General features: G+C 35.6%; 4 protein-coding genes across 16 annotated transcripts in view; 2 read left to right on the top strand and 2 right to left on the bottom strand.

Annotated features, from left to right (window-relative positions):
- The first annotated feature begins 112 nt into the window (after window positions 1-112).
- LOC102617961 (uncharacterized) lies at window positions 113-5246 on the top strand. Of its 7 annotated transcripts, none has more exons than XM_052436563.1 (11): window positions 113-283; window positions 790-947; window positions 1482-2475; window positions 2566-2706; window positions 2790-2885; window positions 2984-3115; window positions 3199-3294; window positions 3397-3546; window positions 3713-3826; window positions 3958-4131; window positions 4786-4933. In XM_052436563.1, the coding sequence occupies exons 2-10, from the start codon at window positions 813-815 to the stop codon at window positions 4125-4127; spliced, it is 2028 nt and encodes a 675-aa protein (XP_052292523.1). In that variant the 5' UTR covers window positions 113-283; window positions 790-812; the 3' UTR covers window positions 4128-4131; window positions 4786-4933. The 7 variants fall into 7 exon arrangements, with proteins under 7 accessions (XP_052292523.1, XP_024954154.2, XP_015385275.2 ...); XM_015529789.3 differs by having other exon boundaries at window positions 114-283; window positions 3958-4034; window positions 4821-5015; XM_006476896.4 differs by having other exon boundaries at window positions 116-283; window positions 2575-2706; window positions 3958-4115; window positions 4786-5246.
- Window positions 5247-5297: 51 nt separating this feature from the next.
- LOC102618707 (GDSL esterase/lipase At3g48460) lies at window positions 5298-6891 on the bottom strand. Its single transcript, XM_006476899.4, has 2 exons — window positions 6129-6891; window positions 5298-6052 (listed from the first exon to the last, which is right to left on the bottom strand). The coding sequence occupies exons 1-2, from the start codon at window positions 6774-6776 to the stop codon at window positions 5546-5548; spliced, it is 1155 nt and encodes a 384-aa protein (XP_006476962.2). The 5' UTR covers window positions 6777-6891; the 3' UTR covers window positions 5298-5545.
- A 1186-nt stretch (window positions 6892-8077) lies between these two features.
- On the bottom strand, window positions 8078-12096 carry LOC102616884 (phosphopantothenoylcysteine decarboxylase-like). Of its 5 annotated transcripts, none has more exons than XM_006476894.4 (3): window positions 11658-12096; window positions 10290-10602; window positions 8078-8582 (listed from the first exon to the last, which is right to left on the bottom strand). In XM_006476894.4, exons 2-3 carry the CDS (start codon window positions 10593-10595, stop codon window positions 8289-8291), a joined length of 600 nt encoding a protein of 199 aa, XP_006476957.1. In that variant the 5' UTR covers window positions 10596-10602; window positions 11658-12096; the 3' UTR covers window positions 8078-8288. The 5 variants fall into 5 exon arrangements, with proteins under 5 accessions (XP_006476957.1, XP_024954155.1, XP_006476956.1 ...); XM_025098387.2 differs by having other exon boundaries at window positions 10290-10637; window positions 11658-11937; XM_006476893.4 differs by lacking the exon at window positions 11658-12096 and adding an exon at window positions 11109-11295 and having other exon boundaries at window positions 10290-10637.
- A 1996-nt stretch (window positions 12097-14092) lies between these two features.
- Window positions 14093-24096, top strand: part of LOC102616583 (callose synthase 10) — a 31906-nt gene continuing 21902 nt past the window's right edge. Inside the window, exons 1-10 of one of the 3 annotated variants that reach the window (XR_003065407.2) lie at window positions 14093-14523; window positions 16456-16553; window positions 16752-16906; window positions 18086-18209; window positions 18570-18680; window positions 19317-19442; window positions 20251-20340; window positions 22658-22755; window positions 22835-22952; window positions 23619-23747. Coding sequence is in view for 2 of the 3 variants with exons in the window: in XM_006476890.4 (XP_006476953.2) it covers window positions 14316-14523; window positions 16456-16553; window positions 16752-16906; window positions 18086-18209; window positions 18570-18680; window positions 19317-19442; window positions 20251-20340; window positions 22658-22755; window positions 22835-22952; window positions 23619-23747 (1257 nt within the window). In the remaining variant the exon portion in view is untranslated. The remainder of the gene's footprint in view (window positions 14524-16455; window positions 16554-16751; window positions 16907-18085; window positions 18210-18569; window positions 18681-19316; window positions 19443-20250; window positions 20341-22657; window positions 22756-22834; window positions 22953-23618; window positions 23748-24096) is intronic. The other 2 variants (XM_006476890.4, XM_025098709.2) reach the window with 2 other exon arrangements.

Genomic DNA, 24096 nt, shown 5'->3' with positions numbered 1-24096 from the left:
GCATTTTTAGCCCAATTTTAATAAGAGTTGGGCCAATTCTTTAATCTTCGAAGTTCCAACGACGCCGGATTGACTTTACTATAAAATCCCTGCATTTCTCTGACAGAAAGATCACAGTCAGCATGTACGAATTTGACTCGAAACTCGCAAGGGACAAGACTGAAACTGAACCCAAAGGAACGACCAATAAAAACGCCCGCTACTTTATGAAGCTGGAAAAACGAAGAGCTCAAAGAGCAAAAGCAAAATCTGAAGAAAAGATTTCATTTTGTTACCACCACCGGTAAGTTATTGTGATTTCTCTCTTTTTACTTTCTTTTGTTTTATTTCTCCGGGCACTAGTTTATGTATATGTACTTGGTCGATCCAGCACTGTTACTATTTACGTTGGTTTTTTAAAACAACCAAAAATGCAAGCTCCCCTGGGGTTAGCTCCGATCTTGCTAGACGTTCGCTCTGCTATTTTGTTTGACCGTAGGCTTCCGGAAAAGCCATCCAGTAACGGGCTCCCTCAATAGAAAATACCGTCCTTGTCATAATCTTCTTGCCCTTTGAATGTTTCACTGTGTATACACACACACACACACACACACACACACACACACACATATATATATATATATTATTTACCATTATTCGCTGATACATAATGTACATTAGGATTGTGTTGTGTTTCATTCATTAATGTGACTGTTTGTTCAGCTACAATATATATATATATAGCACTTGTTGTGTTTCCTTATTTTGTAATAATTTTCTTTTTAAAAACATTAAAAAAAAATATTACAGTGAGCTGTCAAGCAGAAGTGATTATGGGCGGCAAGTTAGAAGCTTGTGCAGAGTGCACTAAGAAATGCCTACTGGTTCACCGGAACAAGGCAAAATTATCTCCTGTCATCCACTCTTTCTTTAAAATCATGATTGGAAAAGACTGCTCTGAAATTTTGGTATGTTACTTTGCGAATTTTTTTCATGTTCTATACATAGATTTGCCCTTCTTTTTTCCCATTATGTATCTCAAGAGCCATAATTTTATTGTTTTGTTAATCACCCTGTTGGCTTTGATGAAATTGTGAATTTATTGATGAAAACACTGAATGTACCTTATTCTTAATTCAAGCCCAAGGTGCTGTTATTTTCGTGTTATTTCTTAATTACAATACTGATACTGTACATAATACATGAGGAGGTGAAGGCACTAATTGTATATCTTCAATGCTTAGGTAATATTCCATATGTTGCTTTGAATGCTGCTCATTACTTTTCCCCTGCAAAGAGGCTTATTAGCTGTTTAGTTAATTTTAGAAAAGCTTCTGAATACATATCAACTTTGCATGGATGTGGATTCAGTAATGCATCTGTGGGTATGATTATGCAAGCAGCATGCCGGTTTCTTAATATCTTGTGCAATGGACTTTTATTTGTGGTGGAAAGGGGCTTCTTTGACAATGTACAAATCTAACCATTCCGTTCCTTTGCAGTTCTTGCCTCCTAAATTTGCTGAAATGGTGTCTGCAGTAATTGGTAAAAAAGCTGTTATTGAGGATTCAAGCGGAGATTGTTGGGAAGTATCAGTGTCCAATGTGGACGGCTCTCCTGCTTTTCGACAAGGATGGAATGCATTTTCAGCGTACCACAGGCTAGAAATTGGAGATTTTCTTGTATTTGATTACATTAGGGGATCACGCTTTATTGTAAAGATCTTTGATAAAACTGGGTGTGAGAAGCAAAAAATTTCGCTGACAACGAATAAGAGGAAAAGATATAGAACTAGGACAAATTTTACTGACAGGGAAGGTCAATGCTACACAGCTGATACAGGTTCAATGAGCAAAGAGAGAAAAAATGCTAGAACTACTACAAATTCTACTGATAGGGATGGTCAATGCCACACAGCCGATAAAGATTCAATGAGCAAGGAGAGATCAAGGCCCTCTATCTTTTCTGTGTCTGATGAAGAGATGAGTGAAAGCCAGTGTGAATTGAATGATGTGGAAAAGGCGAGTACTTCAAACGGCAAGATTTCTGGCAAAAGGCCTCTATCTGTATCAAGAGCAAATTTCCTTGAAGATCCATACTACTTAATTGATAGAGATTTGGGAGACCAACAAAGAGAAGACAGATGCTCTGTATTTGATTTGTCCCACTTTGAAATGGTAGGTAACAACTGTGGCACAGCTATAAGAGACAAAATGAAGGATGGAGATGATTATTCTCATCACGCTGATGCATCTCTGATATCTGAATTTGAAGATGTTTTAGTTAATAAATATCTTGTGGACAAAGAGATACCAAACAGAGTTGCAGCTTCTGATGCATCTGACATGGACGTTATGAAGAATAATGGTGTTGAAAAGACGGAGCAAATAATAAGCAGAGTTGAGCTTCAAAAAGATGGAGGGAACAACTCTAACGTTTCAAGTGGAGTATCCCAAAAATGCCATGGAGCTGAGGAAGAGAGCAAAGCACTATCCAGTTAGTTGCTTTTTCCTGATTTAATATATTTAGCGTACGATTGATTTCCTTTTAATCTGAATATTATTACCTATGGCTTTATTGTTTAAGTTTTTGCAGAGTCAAAGAGAAAAACTGATCGGGCAACGGTATCCCCAATGGAATGCAATCAAAGTGAGCATCTGAAGTTTATTGGAACGTTCAGGGAGTCCAGTGTTCAAGTTACCACTGGGATGCAGAATTGCCGATTTGGTAAGCCTGTCTCCTGGTTGCTTTATTCCACACTTCATCCTTGTTGGTGGAGCTTCTCTTGTCATAAATCTTCACAACTGCAGTTGAGCCGCAAACAGATGGGTGGACCAGCTCTAGTAGTTCAAGGGGAGTACCCAAAAAATGCCATGGTGGCGTGGAAGAGCTCAAAGCAGTATCCAGTTAGCAGCTTTTTCCTGATTTCATATATTTTTCATATGATTGATTTTCTTTTAATTAGAATATTATTACATCTGACTTTACTGTTTAAATTTTGTAGAATCATTGACAGAAATTGATTGGGCAATGGTATCCCCAGTGGAATATAATCGGAGTGCTCAACTGAAGCTTGTTGGACAGTATGGGGAGTCCAGAGTTCAAGTTACATCTGGAATGCAGAATTGCCAATTTGGTAAGCGTGTCTTCCTGGTTGCTTTGTTTCCCTTCATCCTTGTTGATGGAGCTTTTGCTGTCGTAAAATTTTCACAACTGCAGTTGAGCCACAAAAGAATGAAGGGAACAACTCTAATAGTTCAAGTGGAGTATCTAAAAAATGCATTGGTGCTGAGGAAGAGAGCAATGCACTAACCAGTTAGTTGCTCTTTTCCTAATTTGGTATGTTTATCATGTGATTGATTCCTTTTTAATCAGAATATATTTTAATCTATGGCTTTACTTTTTAAATTTTTACAGAACTACTGACAAAAGTTCATCAGGGTATGGTTTCCCAAACGGGATGCACCTCCCTCGGTGACAGTAATCAAAGTGCACAACTGAACTTTGTTGGAGAGTTTGGGGGTTCCAGTGTTCTCGTTACTCATGGAATGCAGAAAGGCCAATTTGGTAAGCGTGTCTTCCTGGTTGCTTGAATTCCTTTGATCCTTGTTCATGAAGCTTCTGCTGTCACAAAATTTTCATTTTGTAGTCAGGATTTCATGACTAGCCCCTCCTGTGATACAACTTTTTTTGCATCTCTATTTAGCTGAAAATTAAGTGCTATGTTGAACAGAGGAAAGCATGAAGTGTGTTGAAAAAGAGCCTGTAAAGGTCGTTAAAAAAGAGACTGTAAAGGTCGTTAAAAAAGAGCCTGTGGAGCCTGAAGAGATGGTTCAAGACATATTTGGTCTTGCTTTTCTCTACTTCATCCTTTTTTTCACTGAAAGATAAATACTGTTCCTTTCTCTTAAAGTTTGACCAACATGCAATTGATTTTGTGTTCTGTCTAAGAATATTGTTGCATGAATTAAAATGCAGGAAATTTGCCACAGCTCATCAAGGTTGAACGTGGCCTGCGTTATGATATGATAGGAAGAGAATATGGAATTTCTCAGGTGGTGAAAACTGAAACTCTTGATTTAGTTCCTACTTCCTATATTCCCTGTGCGACGCCATCAGATGGTCAACCTTTTCTTGTAAGTTTTTGATTAGGTTTGTACTTTTTCTGATCAGTATGGCTGATAATGATTGCTCATGTGACACATCATACCGTCAATTATCGATCGCAAAATTTGTTCTGCCAAGACAACATTATTATATTATGCTTTCCTGTGGTTCTGCAGAACCCCTGCCACTTGTCTTTCTTGTCCTTATGCTTTCTAAGGTCCATAGCATTGTCCTTTCTTTTCACGATTGGTTGCATCTGGCATTTATGCTGGCAGTATTTGTTTGAGAAAATGTGCGAGCAAAATATCTATATTTGTTTACTGGGTTTCTTTGTAGAGTTGTCTTACAATTTTTTATGATCTATAATTCACTAATTTTTTTGAGTTTGTCGGCTGTTTTTGTGATGCCTGTATTCTCAATTGTGAGTGAATAGATTGAACAGAAAATAATGAAATACTATATATCCAATAAAGCAGTAGTACAGAGAATTTGCAAATCATTTCATTTGTTGCCTCGAGCGTTGGTATGTAACCAGGCTTTGTATAGCTACAGTTCCTTGGTGCTGGAATCCGAATGTACATGCAATTTCCTCTTTCAATGCTTCCAGTTTACTGTGTAGATGATACTGGGTGTGAGCTAAACCTTGTTTGTATTTCTTCTGAACCATTGAACTAATTACATTTGTCTTTCCTATTGCAGGAGCTATCAACATGCTTACCAACTTCTTCCTTCAGGGGAAGATCTCGCACACAAAGGAAGGTGGTGGTCCTTCGGGATCCTGATATGAGGATGTGGCCAGTTCTCTACCACGAAAGATCTGGGTTCAAAGTATTGACTAGCGGATGGGAAGCTTTTAGCAAGGCGAATAACATTCAACCAGGGGATGGGTGTATTTTTGGAGTTGAAAGCTATTCAGAGAGCATATATGGAGTCAGTATTGTTCGAAAGTGACTCTAGAGCTTCCTGTTTATCAACTCAGGCATCTGTTGAGAAGATGTTTATCAACAGTACTGTCTAATTATATAATCAATAGCCTCAGAAAGTAGCAAATTATGTAATATTTGACCAAGAAATAGGCCCTTTTGTATTGCAGTAACCAGTAGTTCTTGTGTTAAAATTTAATCTACAGCTTATTAATATGAGAGTTATTGTTATTATTATTTTTAATTGCCTTTTCACTACTTTTCGGATTCATGACTGTCAAACTGATGGAATGGTAATGGACACACTACTCACTTTAATATACAGCTTATTAATAACAGTCTTGTGCTAACCCAGGCCTATTGGGTGATCTTGACTTATTCAGAGCTTTTACCTTATCTTATACTAATACAAGTTCATGGAAATTTTAAACCGTTGATTAACGGCTCCATATTTGAAAAGTGGAAAAAAAAAATAATAATACAGAGCTCAAAGACAATCATTGTTATTGCTTAGCCAATTTCAATAACCAAGAGGTTCATCCGTCCCGCTGCTTTCTGCTCAGTAAGTAGCTGAACGGAGGGCGACTAAATGTTCCGCTAAGAAACATGTCACTCATCACCTTATACATGGCTTCAGTGAGATGAACTCCGTCCCAGTTGATGTATTGATAAGGATTCGGGCAAGCTTTTGCAGAGGGCGAGCCACAAGTAGCAAACACATTAAAGTTGTAAGGAGGTTCACCGGATCCGCAGCAAGCCTTGAAGGGCTCCTTGAACCCGTACTTCCCTGGATTTTTCATCACCATGCGGAAAGCATTCCAGTAATCAGCATATACAATCACAGCCTGGGGAAACTGCTGTCTAAGATTCTGTAATTGGGCTTGAAGAACAAGGTTATGGGTGTAGCTTTGATTGTTCACACTTTTTACACAGCCTATACCGTCTCTATCGTCTTCAGGGGCCAAATACATTGCCAGCGGCAAGCATCCTGTTGTCGGCAGACCTTGAACAACAACATATTTTGCTCCTCTTTTAAGCAACGCCTGCATATTGGATTGAATCAATTAGCTGGTAAAAAAGCATATGCAAATTGCAATGAATACTCATTCGGATTTTTACCTGCAGAAAATTTGTAAAACTAGGGATAGCGAGTTTTCGGATAGTGTCACTTGTAACAGAAGATCCTAGAGTGTACGCATAATCGTTGACTCCAATTTCACCAACCCAGAACAATGCATCATCGAAAGCTGCCTGGCACTGAGGCCCTGAGGACTCTGCTTCTTTACATCCCTTGCTCTCCAAGAACTTGTTGAACCAAATGAGCTGAGTTTGGATTGACTGAGGAGTAATGTCAAGACTGAGATTGTTTTTGACAAAGAAAGCATGATTTACAGCAGTGGCACCGCCAACAGCAAAGTTGACACCATATGTTGCATTATCTTTGTTGTGAAGGTAAGGTGGCAAGAATGGTAGTGACAGGGATTGAGTTACAAAGTCAATCACCAGCCGTCCATCGGAGTATCGGTTGGTGGGGTGGTGGAAATATGTGCTGCCGTATGGAGAGGTGGAGACATGGCCAAAGCCACTAGGGCCAGTCGCAGTCTTGGTGTTACCAGTGTCGGTGAATGAGTCACCGAAGGCATAGATCTTATTAAATGGACGTGGGGTTAATGTGTTGGTTGCAGCGGTAAGGGCAGAAAACAGGGAGGGTAAGAGTACGAACATGAGGAAAATTTGGGAGGAAAAAACTCCGAAGGAATTAGCCATTGTCTCACTAAGCCTAGGCTGCTACCAGTTCTCCTTCGACAGTTATATATTTCTAGTCTCTTTTGATTGACAAATTTGTCCTCGCATCCAACTGTTTCCACCAACGTTTGCTAGACTACAATTGACTAGTATCTTGCGTGCAGAGTCGGAATCCAAAATCACTTCGGTTATTACTAAAAGGATCGAAAATATTAATGGATTTGAACAACTTTTCCGGTACTATTAAGGGTGCTTTTTCTTAAGAAATGGGCATCATTACAGTTTAATTAATACGAGATCATGCTTTGAGCTACCTCTAGTCTCTATGTAATATATGATCATTAACTTTACCATGAATTAGTAAAATCATCGCCTGGTATTCGTTCACATCAATTATAAAACAGACATTCACATGGGGGCAGTATCAACAACCGATGAATATGATGAATACTAATGACATACAGCAACTGGTACTAACAGGCAACTTTGCTAGTGCTTGATTTGCCGGACATTAATGAGGATTTCGGTCCATAACGGGACTGGCGTTAAACAGGTGGTGAGTAATAAATTCAGCGGCGAAAGATTGTTGGGGTCGTTGGAAAGACAGAAAAGCATGACTGGTTGAAGCCTTAAATGATGCAGGCCCGCACACGAACTGTTTTCACGGTGAATTTAGTGATGTATATAATAAAATGTGATCTGTGTTATAATCGAGAATTTTTAGCCACGGCATCCATTATTTAATTAGGTTCATTAATGAACCCTAATTTTCTCTCCTACGTGGCGGTGCTTTGATATGGATCCCTAATATACCTCAACTACCACCATCATTACACAATACACGTATCTGCTATGGTGAATAGAATGCACGATCCGGACCCGCAGCATGAATGCGTTTGCAAGAAAATAGCCCTCTCTCTTTTGACAACTGACATCTGCCTCTCTAGTTTCTCCTCTCACCAACCCATCAACATATATTAAATGAGACCCGCACAAACATATTCCGGCAGATGAAGAATTGAGAATCACCATGCTTCCCGCATCGGAACAGGATCTACTCCTAATCTGAATATTACTGAATTTTTAATAATATTTTATCATGTATTTTTTAGTAGCAGGATAAAATTTAACTTTTTTTATTACAACAAGAAAAAATCTCAAGTTTTTTAATTGTAAACTCTGTTAAATTCTCGTCGTTGTATTGCATTATATGGACTATTGTAAAACTTGGAATGTCAATAAAAGAAGCTTAGAGAGAAAACTATGGTTTTTAATAGAGAGAGAATGACGTTATACCAAATTTGTAGGCATGGATCAAAAGATTTTGTAAGTAAATATTTAATTGCATGGGAACAGATTTGAGATGGCCTCACATTTCACTTCCAAAAGCTAACGTGCAATATCGTACATGATTACAAAGTAGATCAGAACACTCTCAGATGACATATATAGTTTCAATATAGCGTTTGTCACTTAATCCGGGGACAATGGACTACAACAAGAAATTTAGCATTCCATGCAAACTGGACTGGATTAACCAACTTTTCCATCGCCTGACTGGTTCCTTGACTCTGCGAACAGTCTCACAGTCGAGTAGATCAATGAAGGTTCAGCCATGGCACCATTACCATAATCTCCGCAAGCCAGCCTTTTGGAGACAGGTGGAATGAGAGAAATTCCAAGCTCATCAATTGACATAAGATGCCGCTCTGTGAATGGATTATTCCACATGAAAGTGTTCATAGCAGGTGCAACAAACAGTGGCTTATTGTAGTCCCATGCCCGCACAATGCATGTCAGCAGATTGTCACACAATCCACCTGCAATCTACAACAGAAATATAGCAATTATGAGAGCCAAATCAGAATCATACGAAAATTGAGATGCCAGAGGCAGTCAAGAGAAGTCCTTCTAAATCATTATACAGGAAAGGGACATGAACTGTATGATGCACAACTCAAGATACAGGCATGCTTACATAACAGTAGTGTATTACTCAACATAAGCAAAGTCTAGTCTTCCTGGAACTTATACATCTTAAACAAGAGAAGTGTACAACAGGATGGTACTGATGGTAGTCATTCTCAGTTCACTGAGGAAATTTAAGGACCAGAAGTGAAATAAACATTCATAATAATGATCTGATGATCAGAATGCATTTCAAACTCAATGACAAGCAGAGTGCATAGCAATAGACAAGATACTATTCTTCTATGGGCATGCAGTTTGACCAGAATTATCTATCTTGAAAGGTAAGTTTATATTAATATTTACATGTCCATTCAATAATGCCAATGGCTGTTTATTTTATTTTACTAGGTACTGAAACTTGATTAATAGAATGAAATCAGTGGCATCTTATTAAACAAGGTGAGAAGAGATCATGGAAACGAGCACATTCATCATGCACAAGTGATGACTTAACAAAACAGAAATATCCCACAGATGATGTGAAAAAATGGGAAAAAAAAAGGAAAACACATTAAAAAGTGAGATATATACACCCCGTATTAGTGAATTGTTATCCATCCTTGTTCTTAATCAAAGATATAAATTTAAAATCACAAGGAATGATAATGTTGTGTTTCTAAAGATATTTTTCAGAGTTCTATTTAGAAGGGGTTGCAGAAATGGATTTCACAAATAATGCTTAGTTTCAATGAGGTTTCCACCACTGTAATAACATTGCTCTGCCTGGTTTAAATAAGAACCAAAAAAAGACAAACCAAGAAAAAGTGTCTAAAATTAAAAGAGTGGGGGAGAGAAAGGAAAGACAAACTAATAATAATACCTTTCTAGCATTTTACTGTCCCTTCTCAACTCCTTACTAAAACTGTCACTGTATATAGTGATCTGAGTGTAACATATTATTTCTAGCACGGGTAATTTTTAAAAACCTCCCCTTAGGTTTGGGCTTGTTGCAAGTAGATGGCGAGAATCTGTTTATTTGTAAAAAACTCCCTACCGTCAGTTAATTTTAACATTGACTATTAGTTGACTGTGCAAAGACAATATTACCCTTAACAATAGTTTGTAGACGGAAATAACTAAAAAAAAACTAAAATTATTGGCTATTTTATCCTCTTTAAATTATTGATATTTTCTTAAAGTTCCTAAAAAAAATAAAATTAAAAACTTGAAAAATCCTCTTTAAATTATTGATATTTCCTTAAAGTTCCTACAAGAAAGATAAAATTAAAAACTTGAAAATGAAATAATCATAATCTTTATGTATGATATTGTAAATCTTTGGAATTGACAAGGATAAAATTGTTAAAAAATAGGGTTTGTGTTTTTCACGCCAACAATTTTAGTTTTTTTTTTAGTTATGTCAGTCTACAAACTATTGTTAAGGGCAATATTGTCTTTGCACAGTCAACTAATAGTCAATGTTAAAATTAACTGACGATAGGGGATTTTTTACAAATAAACAGATTCTCGCCATCTACTTGCAACAAGCCCAAGCCTCAGGGGAGGTTTTTAAAAATTATCCTTTCTAGCACATGCTAATGGCCTAAATTTTCAGACACTCACCTTGCCAAGTGTGTTTGCTGACAGCGGAGCAATAACCATAATATCAGCCCATCTGCGGAGCTCGATGTGAAGAACGCTATCACCTATTTTGTTCCAGGTGGCCCATTCATCCTCGTCTGTGTAAAAGATCACATCCTTAGGAAGCGCTGCTCTATCAATGAAGTGTAGAGAGGACTTTGTGGCCACCGCTCTTACTTCCGCCCACTCAGAAAAACAATGACAGAGATTCCCAAATTTTATTGCAGCTACACTTCCACTTGCAGCAAGTAAAATACGGGGTTTCCTCAGACCAGTATTGACCTGCATCGCCTCCCTATCGGTACTTGTAGGTTCAGAGTATGCCATAATCTATTCCAAAAAACAAATCAATAATCTTTGAAGTTTATTAAAGCTAGGTGATCTTACCCACACAAATACATTAGCCTACAATATATTAACTGATCTTCAGAAAATTGATAATCACTCTCAAGAATAACACCAAAATATGCAAAATTGACTTAAAAAAGGACTGTTAACAACACAATTAAGCAAATGTCAAGCGAATAGTTGATAATTCCATTTTCCTCGTTTTTGTCGTCATCAGCTAAGTTTCACAAAATGTAAATCACATTACAGACCCCAATTGTTCGTTTCCGTCAAAAGACCTCTGACAAGCAATTAACCAAGCATTTCGCATGCACTATAACGATCTCTACAGTTTGAACCGATTCCACGTCCATAAATTTACGTGTTCCAAAAAAATCATAAATTTAGCAGAAATCGTTTATAGTTACGCAAAATTGGTATAGAAGAATTTAAACGCTGGGAAGAACGGCGTACCTAGAATTGAGTTGAGTTCTTTTGAAAGGAGTGTGAAAATGTTTTGTCGATAAAAAATTTAAAGACTAGCCGAGGTGGGCAAAATCGAGTTCGTGTAGTACCGAACGGATCCGAATATTGATCGGATCCCCATAAAATAGAGCCAAAATAAACCCGAACACGATTTGATCCGAATTCGGATTGAGTTCGGTGGGGCCTGATCAGTTCCTTTCCCATTTGTTTTCAATTTCATATTCTTTAAACTAATACTTTGATTCGACACATAAGTGTATTAAGAGATGGATTTAGAAAATAATTATAATATTAAAGTTCCTCATATAAAACAATCCCATGAACTGGCGACTAAGCATTGCCTCACGCGGCCCCACGTAAACAAAATAGAAGAAGAACTTGTGAATGTGAGCTGATGGCACGTATCGGTGATCAGTAATCAGAAAAATTCTCACATTTTTCTTGTATTTTATGAGCAGCAGTCCAACAGCATAACAATCCCGCTAACAACACTGCCCTCAAAACAATAAAATTCATGAACAAAGGTTAGAAGCTTACCAATCATGAGATGAGATGAATCAGATCAGCCGCGGCCGGCGGTGGTAGAACAGCAATCCACGAGTGGCGTGGCGGAGGGGAGACAACAATCGACGTCGCAGCGTCGGAGTGTGGAAACCGACGACTAACGGTCGCTGGCTTGGAGGCAGCCTAGACCTAGAGAGTAGAGAGAGTGCGAGGGGGGTTTTAAATAGAGAGCGGCAGCCGCGACGTTGACAAACAAAGCAACGCCATCAAATTTTGAAGTAACATGCAAAAGGATAAACTGACGCGCTATTAAATAATGATTACTTTATTTTTATTTGTTCTGATGGGCCGAAGTTTTTGAAATAAGTAACAGATCACGTGACGTTGCACCGAAGGGATAAGCGAACTCATGAATTAGAGACGGCTATTATTCATTGTACAACTTATGAAATTACGAGAAATCTAGACAATGTTCATATTTAGTAAGGAAAAGATTATTTTTATTTAATTAAAAATTATACTCCAATAATGTGTTTGTGAGGGTTTGAACTATTGACCTCACATTTAAAAGGCACCTCCAACCACTCGATTCTTCGTGGATGTCATTTGAGTTGAATATTTTTTAGTTTTATGGGTGATATCCCCACATTTTATAATTTGTATAATCACACTTTATCTATAAAAACCATCAACCAGAGATGATCAACTATGCATTTTCTCACACATATCAAAAAGCTACTTGAGCTCATATGTGCATAGGTGAGAAAAGATTTTCATCCCAAATATTTAAAAATAAATACAACTGATTAAGAATTCAAGTATTCAGATCTTTCATTCTAAAACTTATATAAAATAAAGTAATATTGACAAATTTATGATTTTCGGAATGTAATGTTAAAAGAAAAAATATACATATTCTATTCCAAGCAAATCATATCCCATCCTATGATTAATTTAAGACCAGCAGAATTATTTATCTCGAGACAACCATAAAATTCCATATATATACACACCTCATGGGGAGCCATAGGATTAGTTATGATAGGATTAATATTTAAATTGTTATCTTACTTATACTTAATCTAATAAAAATATAAAATTTACTAATATAAATAGAAATATAAAAATATATAATTACTATTCACAAATGATAAAAAATATAATTACTAATTTATCATTACACAAATACATATTTTATAAATTATTAAATTAATTTAATTTCAGGGATATTGTTGTTTTAGCAGCTAATATTTCCACAAATCACTTTATTATTAAAGTTTTATGACCATTACTTTTTCTCATCTAACATTTCAATTTTTATCATTTTATCACTAAATGGTTAAACAGTAATATAATTTTTAATCCAAATTATAATAAAATTGTATTTTATCAGTAAACAATATAAATACAATTTAATCCTCTAAATTTCAAAAATATAAAATATTATATACAAAAAAAATATTTTTATTAATTGATTATTTTAGATACATAAAATAATCAGTTAGTTAAATTGTAAATATTATAATAGTTTTGACTTAATATATAGAATATCTTTGCAACATTAGCTTGTAATTTGGGTGGGGCAAAAAATTGCCGAAGAGGTGGCTATATCTGGATAAAGCTTGTAAATCTGCCGGATGCAACTCAAAGTCTGAAATAGATCGTTATTATTTTATTATAATAATATGTTAATATTGTAACAATATAATAATTATAATTATATTAAGAGTATTATTATTTTACTGTTATATCATCATCTTAATTATAATAAAGAATAATAATAATAAATAAATAAATGTTACTATAATTGCCAACTTATCACACTCTCGAAGCTTTACTTTTCACACTGCCGCGATTATGACTCTCTCAAAACTCACACACACATAAGTATGTATGCATCAATGTATATGTATGTATATATTTTTATGTTGTGAACAAAAAGGAAGTTTTTGTATTTTATTACAAGTAATGAAATCACTTTAAAGAATAAAAAATTTCATTCCTAATTCCACAGAATGAAATTTTATTAATAAATTTTGTGGATCCCACACTTTTTATTATAGTTCCTTAATTCAATTGTTGTATGTAAACACACATGAAAATGAATTTTTAATATTTGTCGATTTTTATTATACCCCGCCATATATTTTCTTATATTTCATTTTTCTTGGGATAAAATAAGCAAATCAAGTTCCGTATTCTTAGCGAGCAAGTAGTCTTTTAAAATGCACGCGGATTAAACGAGCAAAGTGCATCGACTCATTATCATTTTACCCATAAGAGATACAATCGACCGTAACACGAGCACATTAGATTTGCCAAAAGGTTCGATCAAAATCACTTTATAAAACTTTAAACGGTCTAATTGACCTCATCAACGGCTCCCAGTCGAGGTCAAAACTGTCAATTCATAATCGGCCATTTCTTCTCCCAGTCGAGGTTAAAACTGTCAATTCACAATCGGCCATTTCTTCTTTACTTTTCCCGCGATCTCCGCGTTCCTTGATTCATTCTCTTAAGACTAATCTCTCGTCTTCGTGTTAAACCTCATTTTGAAAACCTCTCACGGTTCATCATCATCTCATATTTAGCTTGAAAGAAGAATCCGAACAGCCATAGATCCGATTCGACGAGAACCTGGTCGGGTTCTTTCTTTGTACGAAACCTAGAGTTTCAAATCGTCTGATTCTGATGGCGAGGGTTTACGATAATTGGGAGCGGCTGGTGCGAGCCACGTTGAACAGAGAGCAGCTGAGAACTGCTGGCCTAGGACACGAAAGAATCGGGAGTGGCATTGCCGGTGCAGTCCCGCCGTCGCTCGGTCGCACGTCTAATATCGACGCAATTCTACAGGCCGCAGATGAAATTCAAGATGAAAACCCTAATGTTGCGAGGATACGTAAGATTTCTTTGTATGGTGCTTAATTAATTTTTTTCCCTGAAATTTCTTTCGTGTTAGTTCATCCTATGCAGCCGTGTTGAGCCACTTAAGCTCTGAGACATATAGTTAGTTATGTATTTCTTGAAATTACTATCTAAAAGATGAATATACCAGGATTAATTGGTTATTTTGCAAGAAGCTAACCGCAGATGCTTCTTTTAGGTTAGTGTATCTCTTTATATATGACAGCTGAATTTAAGCTCTTGGCCCATTATGCTTCATGTTAGCTCCAATTTGAATTTCTGGTTTAGTTGCTATAAGAGTGTAAAAAATAGGGTGGGGAAAATATGCCTGAGTTAAAGTTGAATTTAAAGTCATCAGATTCATTGCAGTTAGTACTGGCTTGAACAAATAATGTTCCTGGATTCTGAATTTGAACATAGATTAAAAACAGCTCGTCTAGTTGAGCTGATGTCGATGGAGTTGTCTATAGAACTTAATTCAGTTTTTTGATTATTTGAATTCAAGTTTTTATTCTGTTTTATGCTGCAGTAGGTTTTTGTATAGAATATATCCTTTTGAGCATTTTCTGCTTTAGGTTTGCATTCTTTGCTTTCCAAGTAGGCTAAAAATTTACTAAAGGTGAACAAGACATCCACTAGCCCCAAAAATACCTTGAGAATTTACAATTAAGAGAGCATCTCGAAAAATGAAGTTTCTATCTTGAGAGGGCTATACAGTATCAACATCTGAAACAAAGGCAAAAACCTTCCCAAAAGACAAAATCAACCTAACCTAAAACTCCTTCGTTCAAAGTTAAAAGGTTTTCGACCTATTAATTTGATTTATGATGAATTCAAGCCTGCATTAATATTCTGATTTTAACTGTGGTGCAATTGGACATGATTGATTTTTTGTGGAAATTACTCAGGTTCTGTTGGATTTTGATATCTGCTAACCTTGTTACTTTTAGGCATGTTTCTGAGTGCTGTCCTTTTGCTTAACCATGAAAGCACAATAGCTAAAGTGTTTACTAAACAAGCACTTTTACCAACTACCCACACACTCATACTTGTTAGCTAGTGATTCCATTCCATGGTAGTTGTGAACAATACCTCAATCCCAAACATATCTTAAGTACGGTTCAAACATATGTGTGTTAGTTTTTGGCTTGCTTAATGTCTCAGGTACTTTTAGAGATGAGTAGTGGCAGAGAGTGAGTGGCATGTAGGAATTAGCTGTGTTTTTGTTTTGGACTGTCTGATTGGAGATCATGGTCTATACTTTGGCTGTAATGTTTGACAACTTGGTATTTTTCCAGTCAGACAGTGTTATAAAAAATAAAGTTGTTTAACTAGGAAAAAGATCATGTGGGTAGTTTGATGTAAATTAACTTCCCTAGTTAGTATTTAAGTTAATGCATATCAGCAGGAGTTATATGAAAGACAGAGGAGGAGCTTTTTACTCTTGTTTCCTAGCCTGGGTACTTTCCTTCTCTCAAGCCACGGCCACCTGCAACTGGCCTGGGATTTTAGGTATTTTAAGGTTAGAATGTCTGTACTTCTAAGGACTAATAGCACCCTTGAGTGTTTCCTTCTACTCTGAATTGTGATGTATAAAGTCTGTTAATCTGTCTGGTTCATCTTATAGTGCTCACTGTTTCAGCCCAAAAACTAGTAGAGATCCCTGTCCTGATGTCCTTTTCAGCAATCATTTATCATACTGCTTGATGACATTTTCTGAAGATTACTTCCGGTGACTTGTTATTTCTTTTAGTGAATATTTCACTTGTTTCTTTGTTGGAGTTTGAGTTACTCTCTAAGTAGATATTTCACTCATTTCTTTGTTGGAATTTATGAGTTTACTGTTATTATTATTATTCTTTTTTTCCTTGTAAAAGACTAGAAATGTGATGGCTTACTTATACAAGTCTTATTGTTTTGATCGTAGTTTGTGAGCAGGCATATTCTATGGCTCAAAATTTGGATCCAAATAGTGATGGTAGAGGTGTTCTTCAGTTCAAGACTGGTTTGATGTCTATTATTAAGGTGTAGCACATTTTGTGAATATTAAACATTCACTGTTTCCTGAGATTTAGCTTGAACTTCACAGTTTTGCAGCTTTGAATACAGTGGTCAGATGTGGTTGAATTCTTGCTAGTGCTGAAGTGTAAAACTGTAAATTCTGCAACACTAATTTTCAAATACCTAGTTGCACTAATAAGGAGTTGGCTTTTTTGTTTGCAGCAAAAGCTTGCGAAAAGGGAAAATGTCCGGATAGATCGTAATCAAGATATCGAGCAATTGTGGGAGTTTTACAAACTCTACAAGAGACGGCATAGAGTGGATGATATCCAAAGACAGGAACAGAATTTGCAGGAGTCCGGAACTTTTTCTTCAGAGTATGGCCAACTTGTACCACTTATCAATTTCCTTGTGATTGTAGTTGTTTACTTTTGCACAATCATATTTTTGGCATGATCTAGCAAATTAACTAGGATACATTTTCTTTGCCTTTATACTAAGCATTGCACCTTCGAAGTAAGACTGCAAAGTACTTTTAACATACAATACATATTCAATAAAGTATGGGATGCTTGTATCTCAATGAAACATCCATGAATTTCACGGTCCACTCAGTGCAAACAAATAAACATTGCTATCCATCACTATATTAGCAAACATATATGGTTGAAAGGTCTTTTGTGCAGTTAATTCTGTAATGTTAAATTAGTTGTGCGGATAAGTACTGTAGAATTTAATGCTATTGTTTAACAATAGCATCAATTGTGATTCTACATTAGGATTTTTTTTTATGCTAAACTTGGAGTCATATCTATCCAGATATTGCTAATTGGAAATGTGGTTTTTCACTCTGTGGCATATAAATTTTCAATGCATTGGCCATTGGGTGGGATACTTTATTCATTTATTTATTTTTTCTCCTTTTCCTCCTTTGGTAGAGAACATAAAAACTGGATTCCCAGTTTTATTCTAGCTATATGTGGAATATTCATGTTGTCTTTAATAAATATAGGTCTGTAAATATACTATGTCCATGGATTTTCTTTTCATTGATGGGGGAGCTCTTTGTTGGTTGGATATTTTTCTTGTTTCTTATAAGGAAAAAGAAATGTTTGTCTATGCTAGCCATTACTGAGGATTCTAGATATTGGCTAGATGGCTTGTTTGTTTATTAGTTATGACAAAATAGTGTAAGTGGTCTTCATGGGCTAATTTTACAGTCTGCTAGGGAGAGCTGTTGGCCTGGTCAAAATTTGTAAAACCAGCATTTTTTTTTTTTGAAAAAGTTGAAATTGTCAGTGAAGAACTTGGGGTGCTATTTTCCAAAGCACCTGGTGGATGCTTTTTAGAAAAGCATTTTCAATTGCTTTCTACGTGCCTATTGCCTGGAAGTGCGACCAACTGAAGATAACCTTTCTTTTAGAGTCACATTTTAACCTGGATCTACCTCTTTTCTCAGTCACATTAAAACATCACTAGTATTACAGATGATGTGAATCTTCAATGTATTTGTGTTATTCTTGCGCAACTAATTTCTTTATGTGCTGTTATTCCAGGCTGGAATTAAGATCTTTGGAAATGAGAAAGGTAATTGCTACTTTGAGGGCCTTAGTTGAAGTTTTGGAGGCCCTTAGCAAAGATGCAGATCCTGAAGGAGTTGGAAGACTCATTAAGGAGGAGGTAATTTTCTGCTGTATACCTTTAAATGTGAGGCTATGGAATTTACAATGTATGTTAGTTTGAATCATTTAATTTTATCTATTACTAGTAATCTCTAATCTATGTGTTCATATTATAGGTTGAAATTTGAATCACTATAATTGGTTTACATTCAGTAATCTGAGCTGAACAGCAGTAGATATGACCTAGATTTTTTTTTTTTCAGAAAACTGCTACTTACTATTTTGAGTGTTCTGTTCTTGGCTTATAGAGCAGCTTGTTGTATCTCAACAAGATGGATCTTTGGAAATCTAGAAAATGAATCTGTACCTCTTATGAGTTAAAGTGTTCGTTCAGTAACTTTTGTTTTGTGGTTTTCAGCTACAAAGAATCAAAAAGGCTGATGCAGCCTTATCTGGGGAACTTACGCCATACAATATTGTTCCTTTGGAAGCACCATCATTAACCAATGCTATTGGATTTTTCCCAGAGGTTAGAAAAATCTTGATTTACAATAAATTTTATTCTCTACTAGCCAGAGTGGTTTTTTGCTTTAGTATTGTAAACTTTAGCTGGCTTTGAATAGTCTTGAGCAATGACTAGAGGGTGAAAAAGTTCTCTTATTTGTAGGAAAAAGTTTGTTTTGGTAGCCCTCTGGGCTTCCGTTGTGAAGATTTGAAGATATTTCTCTCTTCTTTTAATCTTAAATGGAGGGGATTCTGGTCCATTTCTGTACTTTGTACCGTTGATGCGCTTTCTTTTTCTTTATTTATGCTTTTTTTCCTTTTAGTTGGGTGTGGTTCTAAGATAATTTGAAGATCTGATGACCATTAATCAGATAGTTTGGGTTTTTTTGGGTGGTTCAGCAGATTTGTTGTCCATTTTTATGCATTTTGCCGCAGTGATATATAGTTTGTTTCTATTTCTCTTTCTAAAAAACGATCTCCTAAAAGGTTTCTCTGCTTCTTCTTTTAAAAATAATCTTCTAAAAAGTAACGTAGTTAGACATCTGACCGTGCATTAAGTGTTATCATGGCAATGTTTTACCTGTAGAGTGCACATGTTCTCTAGGCTGCATTATTTTAAATATATTCATTACTCTGTTTATAAAGTGGGTAATTTGTGCAGGTTAGAGGTGCAATATCTGCAATTAGGTATTCCGAACAGTTTCCCAGACTTCCTGCTGACTTTGAAATTTCCGGACAGCGGGATGCAGACATGTTTGACCTTTTGGAATATGTCTTTGGTTTCCAGGTCTGCATAACTTTCTTTTTTCAATAACATTAGATTTTGCCTGTGAATTGTATCATATTGTATAGTAGGATATTTGGATATATCCATGTGTTGGATTCTCTATTTTCCTAGGTTCTATTGCATGACGACCTCTCATTCCTAATTTCTTTGTTTTTTACATGTTAGTTAATAAGCTTCTTGAAAGAATCTTGATTCTTAGTTGTAATTAGTAGAGTTGGTGAGTTAATAACTTGTCCTTGCTCTTTTGATGAGGTACTTGAGAAGAATTGTGATGTTCTGCTATCCATACCACATTTTGTGCATCTCTCTCTCTCTCTCTCTCTTGCTGGGCGCCCGGGGCCGGGGGGGGGGGGGGGTGTGAGTTAGTAACACTTTGCGTATAATTGATCTGTGTCAAAGGAGAAAATGGAACAAATTCTGTTAGTGACTGACGTAGTTCAAAGGTTCAGTCATTGATTGACTCAACTGGGTCATTATGGAATGGTGATATGCATAGCTGTACATTAGACATATGATTATGTTGTTATTGGCCTGAGCCCTCTGGCAAATGGTTTTGGTTGTAATAGTGTCAGTGAGTGGGTATATGAATTTTTTGTTGTGGCCTACAATCTTACTTTAGTCTCCTACCCATTGGCAAATGGTTTTGGGTTGTAATAGTGTCAGTGAGTGGGTCTATGAATTTTTTGTTTTGGCCTACAATCTTACATGAGTGGATGCCTTGTTTGTTTGTAGTGTGCAATCTTATGTGTATCTTATTTTTTCTTGCTGGCAAGTGTACGGGTTTTCACTTTGATCCTTTTATTTTCAGAAAGACAACATTAGGAACCAGCGTGAGAACATAGTTCTTGCGATAGCAAATGCACAGGCTCGACTTGGCATACCTGCAGATGCTGATCCGGTAAGTGTTGCAGATATATCTAAGTTGTTACCGCTTCACTTTTTCGCAAGTATAGCATGACTGGAAACTTAATCCCCATCTAGGGTTGACAATGTTGAAATCCCCATCTGGGGATGACAATGTTGAAGGGAGGGATTGACATCCCTGGTATCATCCCCGATGTTTTGCTTACATTCATGTACCTTCCTCATCCCTTTCATAATTAATTGAGGAGAGGGTACAGGGGTTCGTGAGGGTACCCGATCAACAAATAGTTGACGGTTTTATGTTCTAAACTTAATATAATGACACTACAATAAGGACATGTTTGGATTTAGGAAAATTCTTGGATTGGACGCCTTTTTGTCCAATCCCAAATTTATCCCATGTTTGGCAAGCTTTTTGGGTGGGGGGACATTTCTTATGGATCCCACATGAGACCTAGCAATTAATCCTATAAATGAATGAAAACTTGTTTGATACTTCTATGGGATAATTTGCAGGATAAGCCATCAACAATTTTTATTAATTAAAATTATATTGAAGTAATAGATTAAATTTTATTTCATTAAAATAATAACCTCACAAATAAATTGTGCAATTATAATTGAATTTTTTTTGTCTTTTGTGCCTTTTATACTAAATTTTGTGCTATTTTTGGTGCATCCATCAGTATTCATATATTGGTATAAAAAAGAGTATAATTAAATATTAATAATTTTATTATTTATTTAATGAATACTAATTTGATTAATTATTAAATAAATGAATAAAAGAATAATTATTTTTAATAAAATTGTTAATATAATCCCGTTCAATCTTAAACTATATTGAATACTACATGTTGTTAAATATAATCCAATCTAATTCTATCCAGTCCAATGTGGTGTATCAAGTGCACCCTAAAATAAGTAATTGTTTAGAAAAAGATAAAAACTAGAACAAGATTACTTAATAACTAATTACCATCACAAAAACATCAAAATAAATTAAATTCATTTAAAAACATCTCTGTCAAGCTAAGTCAATGTCATCAACATAATCTATGAAAGGAGCAAATATATAGTGCCTGATTTGTGATTTTGAGATACACCTTTGAGTAAGAATAAGATCATGACGTTTATGTCTTTATCAATATCCGTCAATCCACAATTTTGTCTATTATTTATATTACTTCAATATTGCCTTTTAATATTTTCATTGGAAACTTTGAAAAACAAATAATTTTAGAAAGGGGAAATAGAGAGGGGACGGGGTTTGCACCTAATACCCATTTCTTTCATGGATCAAGAATTTTCATTTTCTACCCAAATGGGGAGGCCCCGAGGGTGTTTGTCCCTCCGGGGAGTTTTGTCATCCCTATTCCCACCCTGCTAAGGTAAGTGGGTGTGAATCCTAGACCTCTTGTACTAACCCAAGAGGTTTTTCCAGTTAAACTATCTATTACCATAATTTGTTATCTCTTCATTCTAATTAGTTATTGAGCTCTGTTCTCTACTTCAGATGGCATATATTTTCGGCTTTATTGTATTAAGATCTAAATTGGTTAGGTTATTTATTAAAATCTTTGTATAAGTTTTATTAATGGACAACTTGTTTTCCCTTGTCAAAATAATTGTACTGTACTTAGAAATAAATTTAAGTAAATTTTTTAACCAAGTATCAATTGATGCTTTTTTTTTTGTAATTTATTTTTTCCCAAGTTTCATAGGTTTTTTTTATAAATGTGCATGAGTAAGTATCTTCATGGCAATAATTTCTGACAGCTATCCGAGATTTAATCATTTAGCTTTTGGTTTCTTCACAGTACAAAAGAATTTAGTTTATAGACCTCTCATCCACTTTTGTAGCACTTCTTCTTTATTGATTCAGTCAAATTTTATTTATTTCCTGTAAATAAACATGGAGAAAATTGTGATTTTTAACAATCTGGAGTGGCTCTTATTGTTTATGATTAGTGGCTTATATTCACCTAGAAGATTTGATGTTAAACCATGATGGTTTGGTTAAGAGAACTGTCATAATATTGCTCATAATCCTAGAAAGTTCTATAATCTATTAGTTCATGCTTTTCTAATTCTAGCATTTTTAAAGAACTGATAAGAAGGCGTCCAGATAAGCTATTGTATGAGAATTCCTTCTCTTTTTGCATGTGAACTATTCTTTATTCTGAGTTCCTAACTCATTACTAGGTATATTTTTGTTTATTTGTTGGGGCTGAGGCAACTTTGTTGGTCATTCTGATTTTGCATCAAAAGTTTGACTGTTTGTTGTTGATTTTTTTTGTTTTTAAATTAACTGATAATCTCTTTGATATGTTTCTTTTTGTTATGTACAGAAAATAGACGAGAAAGCAATCAATGAGGTCTTTTTAAAAGTGCTAGATAACTACATCAAGTGGTGCAAATATTTACGGAAACGCCTTGCTTGGAACAGGTCATTTCTTCAACCTGATGTTTTTGGATGCTTGATTAACTTTTACCCTACATATTCAGCTTAAATTTGTTTCCCACAGTTTCCAAGCGATCAATAGGGACAGGAAGCTTTTTCTGGTTTCATTGTACTTTCTTATATGGGGTGAAGCTGCAAATGTCCGTTTTCTTCCGGAGTGTATTTGCTACATTTTCCACCATGTAAGCTTCCTGCTATTATTAATGTTTACCAGTTGTCTGTTGGTCCTTCCTAGGTGCATACTTCTTCCATGTACTAAACTACTTATGCATTATGGAAGTTGTATGGTGCCAACAGGTTACCTTTACGCGGTTGATAATCCTTCAATATTATGCTGTTTTGAGACGACCATCATTTAGAAAACTCTTGATCATATCTTCTTCCATGTACTAAACTACTTATGCATTATGGAAGTTGTATGGTGCCAACAGGTTACCTTTACGTGGTTGATAATCCTTCAATATTATGCTGTTTTGAGACGACCATGAATGAGATGAGTCTTAAAGATCCTCATTGAGGAGTTCACCTTTGACTGACATATATCCTTGACGATTAGGAAGTTTACTCACTAAAGAGGCTACTAGCTGAGATGCTAGATTTCCTGCCATTCCCTTCTCCTATGCACCCCCACCTCCCAACACCCCCTATGGCAGCATCTAAACCATTCTTTATACTCCAAAATCTTCTGCCTTGAATCTGGCATTTTCTGCGTTATCACAAGCATCTTGGCCTTTTAGTTTTACATGTAATAGAAGCAAAAGGTTGCTCTGAAGTTTAAATTAACCAATTTATTTATTTATTTGAGCTTAATTTGTAAATTAACACAATAGAGATTGTGGCTTTTGCAGATGGCAAAAGAGTTGGATGCAATATTGGACCATGGAGAGGCCAATCCTGCTCCCAGCTGCATAACTGAAGATGGTTCTGTGTCCTTCCTTGACAAAATAATCCGTCCTATCTATGAAACAATGGCATTGGTCGGTTGTTTTTCCCCCCTCGTAACAATAATTAATATGCTCTTTATGAATTTTATTTCAATTTATTCTTTTGTTTGCAAAAGTTCGCTTTAGTCTATATTTTAATCAATTTGAGCTTCCATGTTCAGATGATTTTTTACTGCTTCTTAATATATTAAGTGTATGTATCATTCTGATGGTGTTTCAGGGTGCCTCTGTTTTCAGACATCTTGTTCACTGCTTTGTATATCCCATCTTTTAGAAAATGTTCTTTGTTTCCTATGAAATTAGTTAAAGCTTGCATGTCCATTGAAGATGTATTTTCTTGTTGGTGATTGCTTTTCAATTGTTTAGGCTGCCGAGGAAAGTT

The sequence above is a fragment of the Citrus sinensis genome, chromosome 3 (genome assembly GCF_022201045.2).
Source record: "Citrus sinensis cultivar Valencia sweet orange chromosome 3, DVS_A1.0, whole genome shotgun sequence".
NCBI lineage: Eukaryota > Viridiplantae > Streptophyta > Magnoliopsida > Sapindales > Rutaceae > Citrus > Citrus sinensis.
This window is presented reverse-complemented; position numbering and strand designations above follow the sequence as displayed.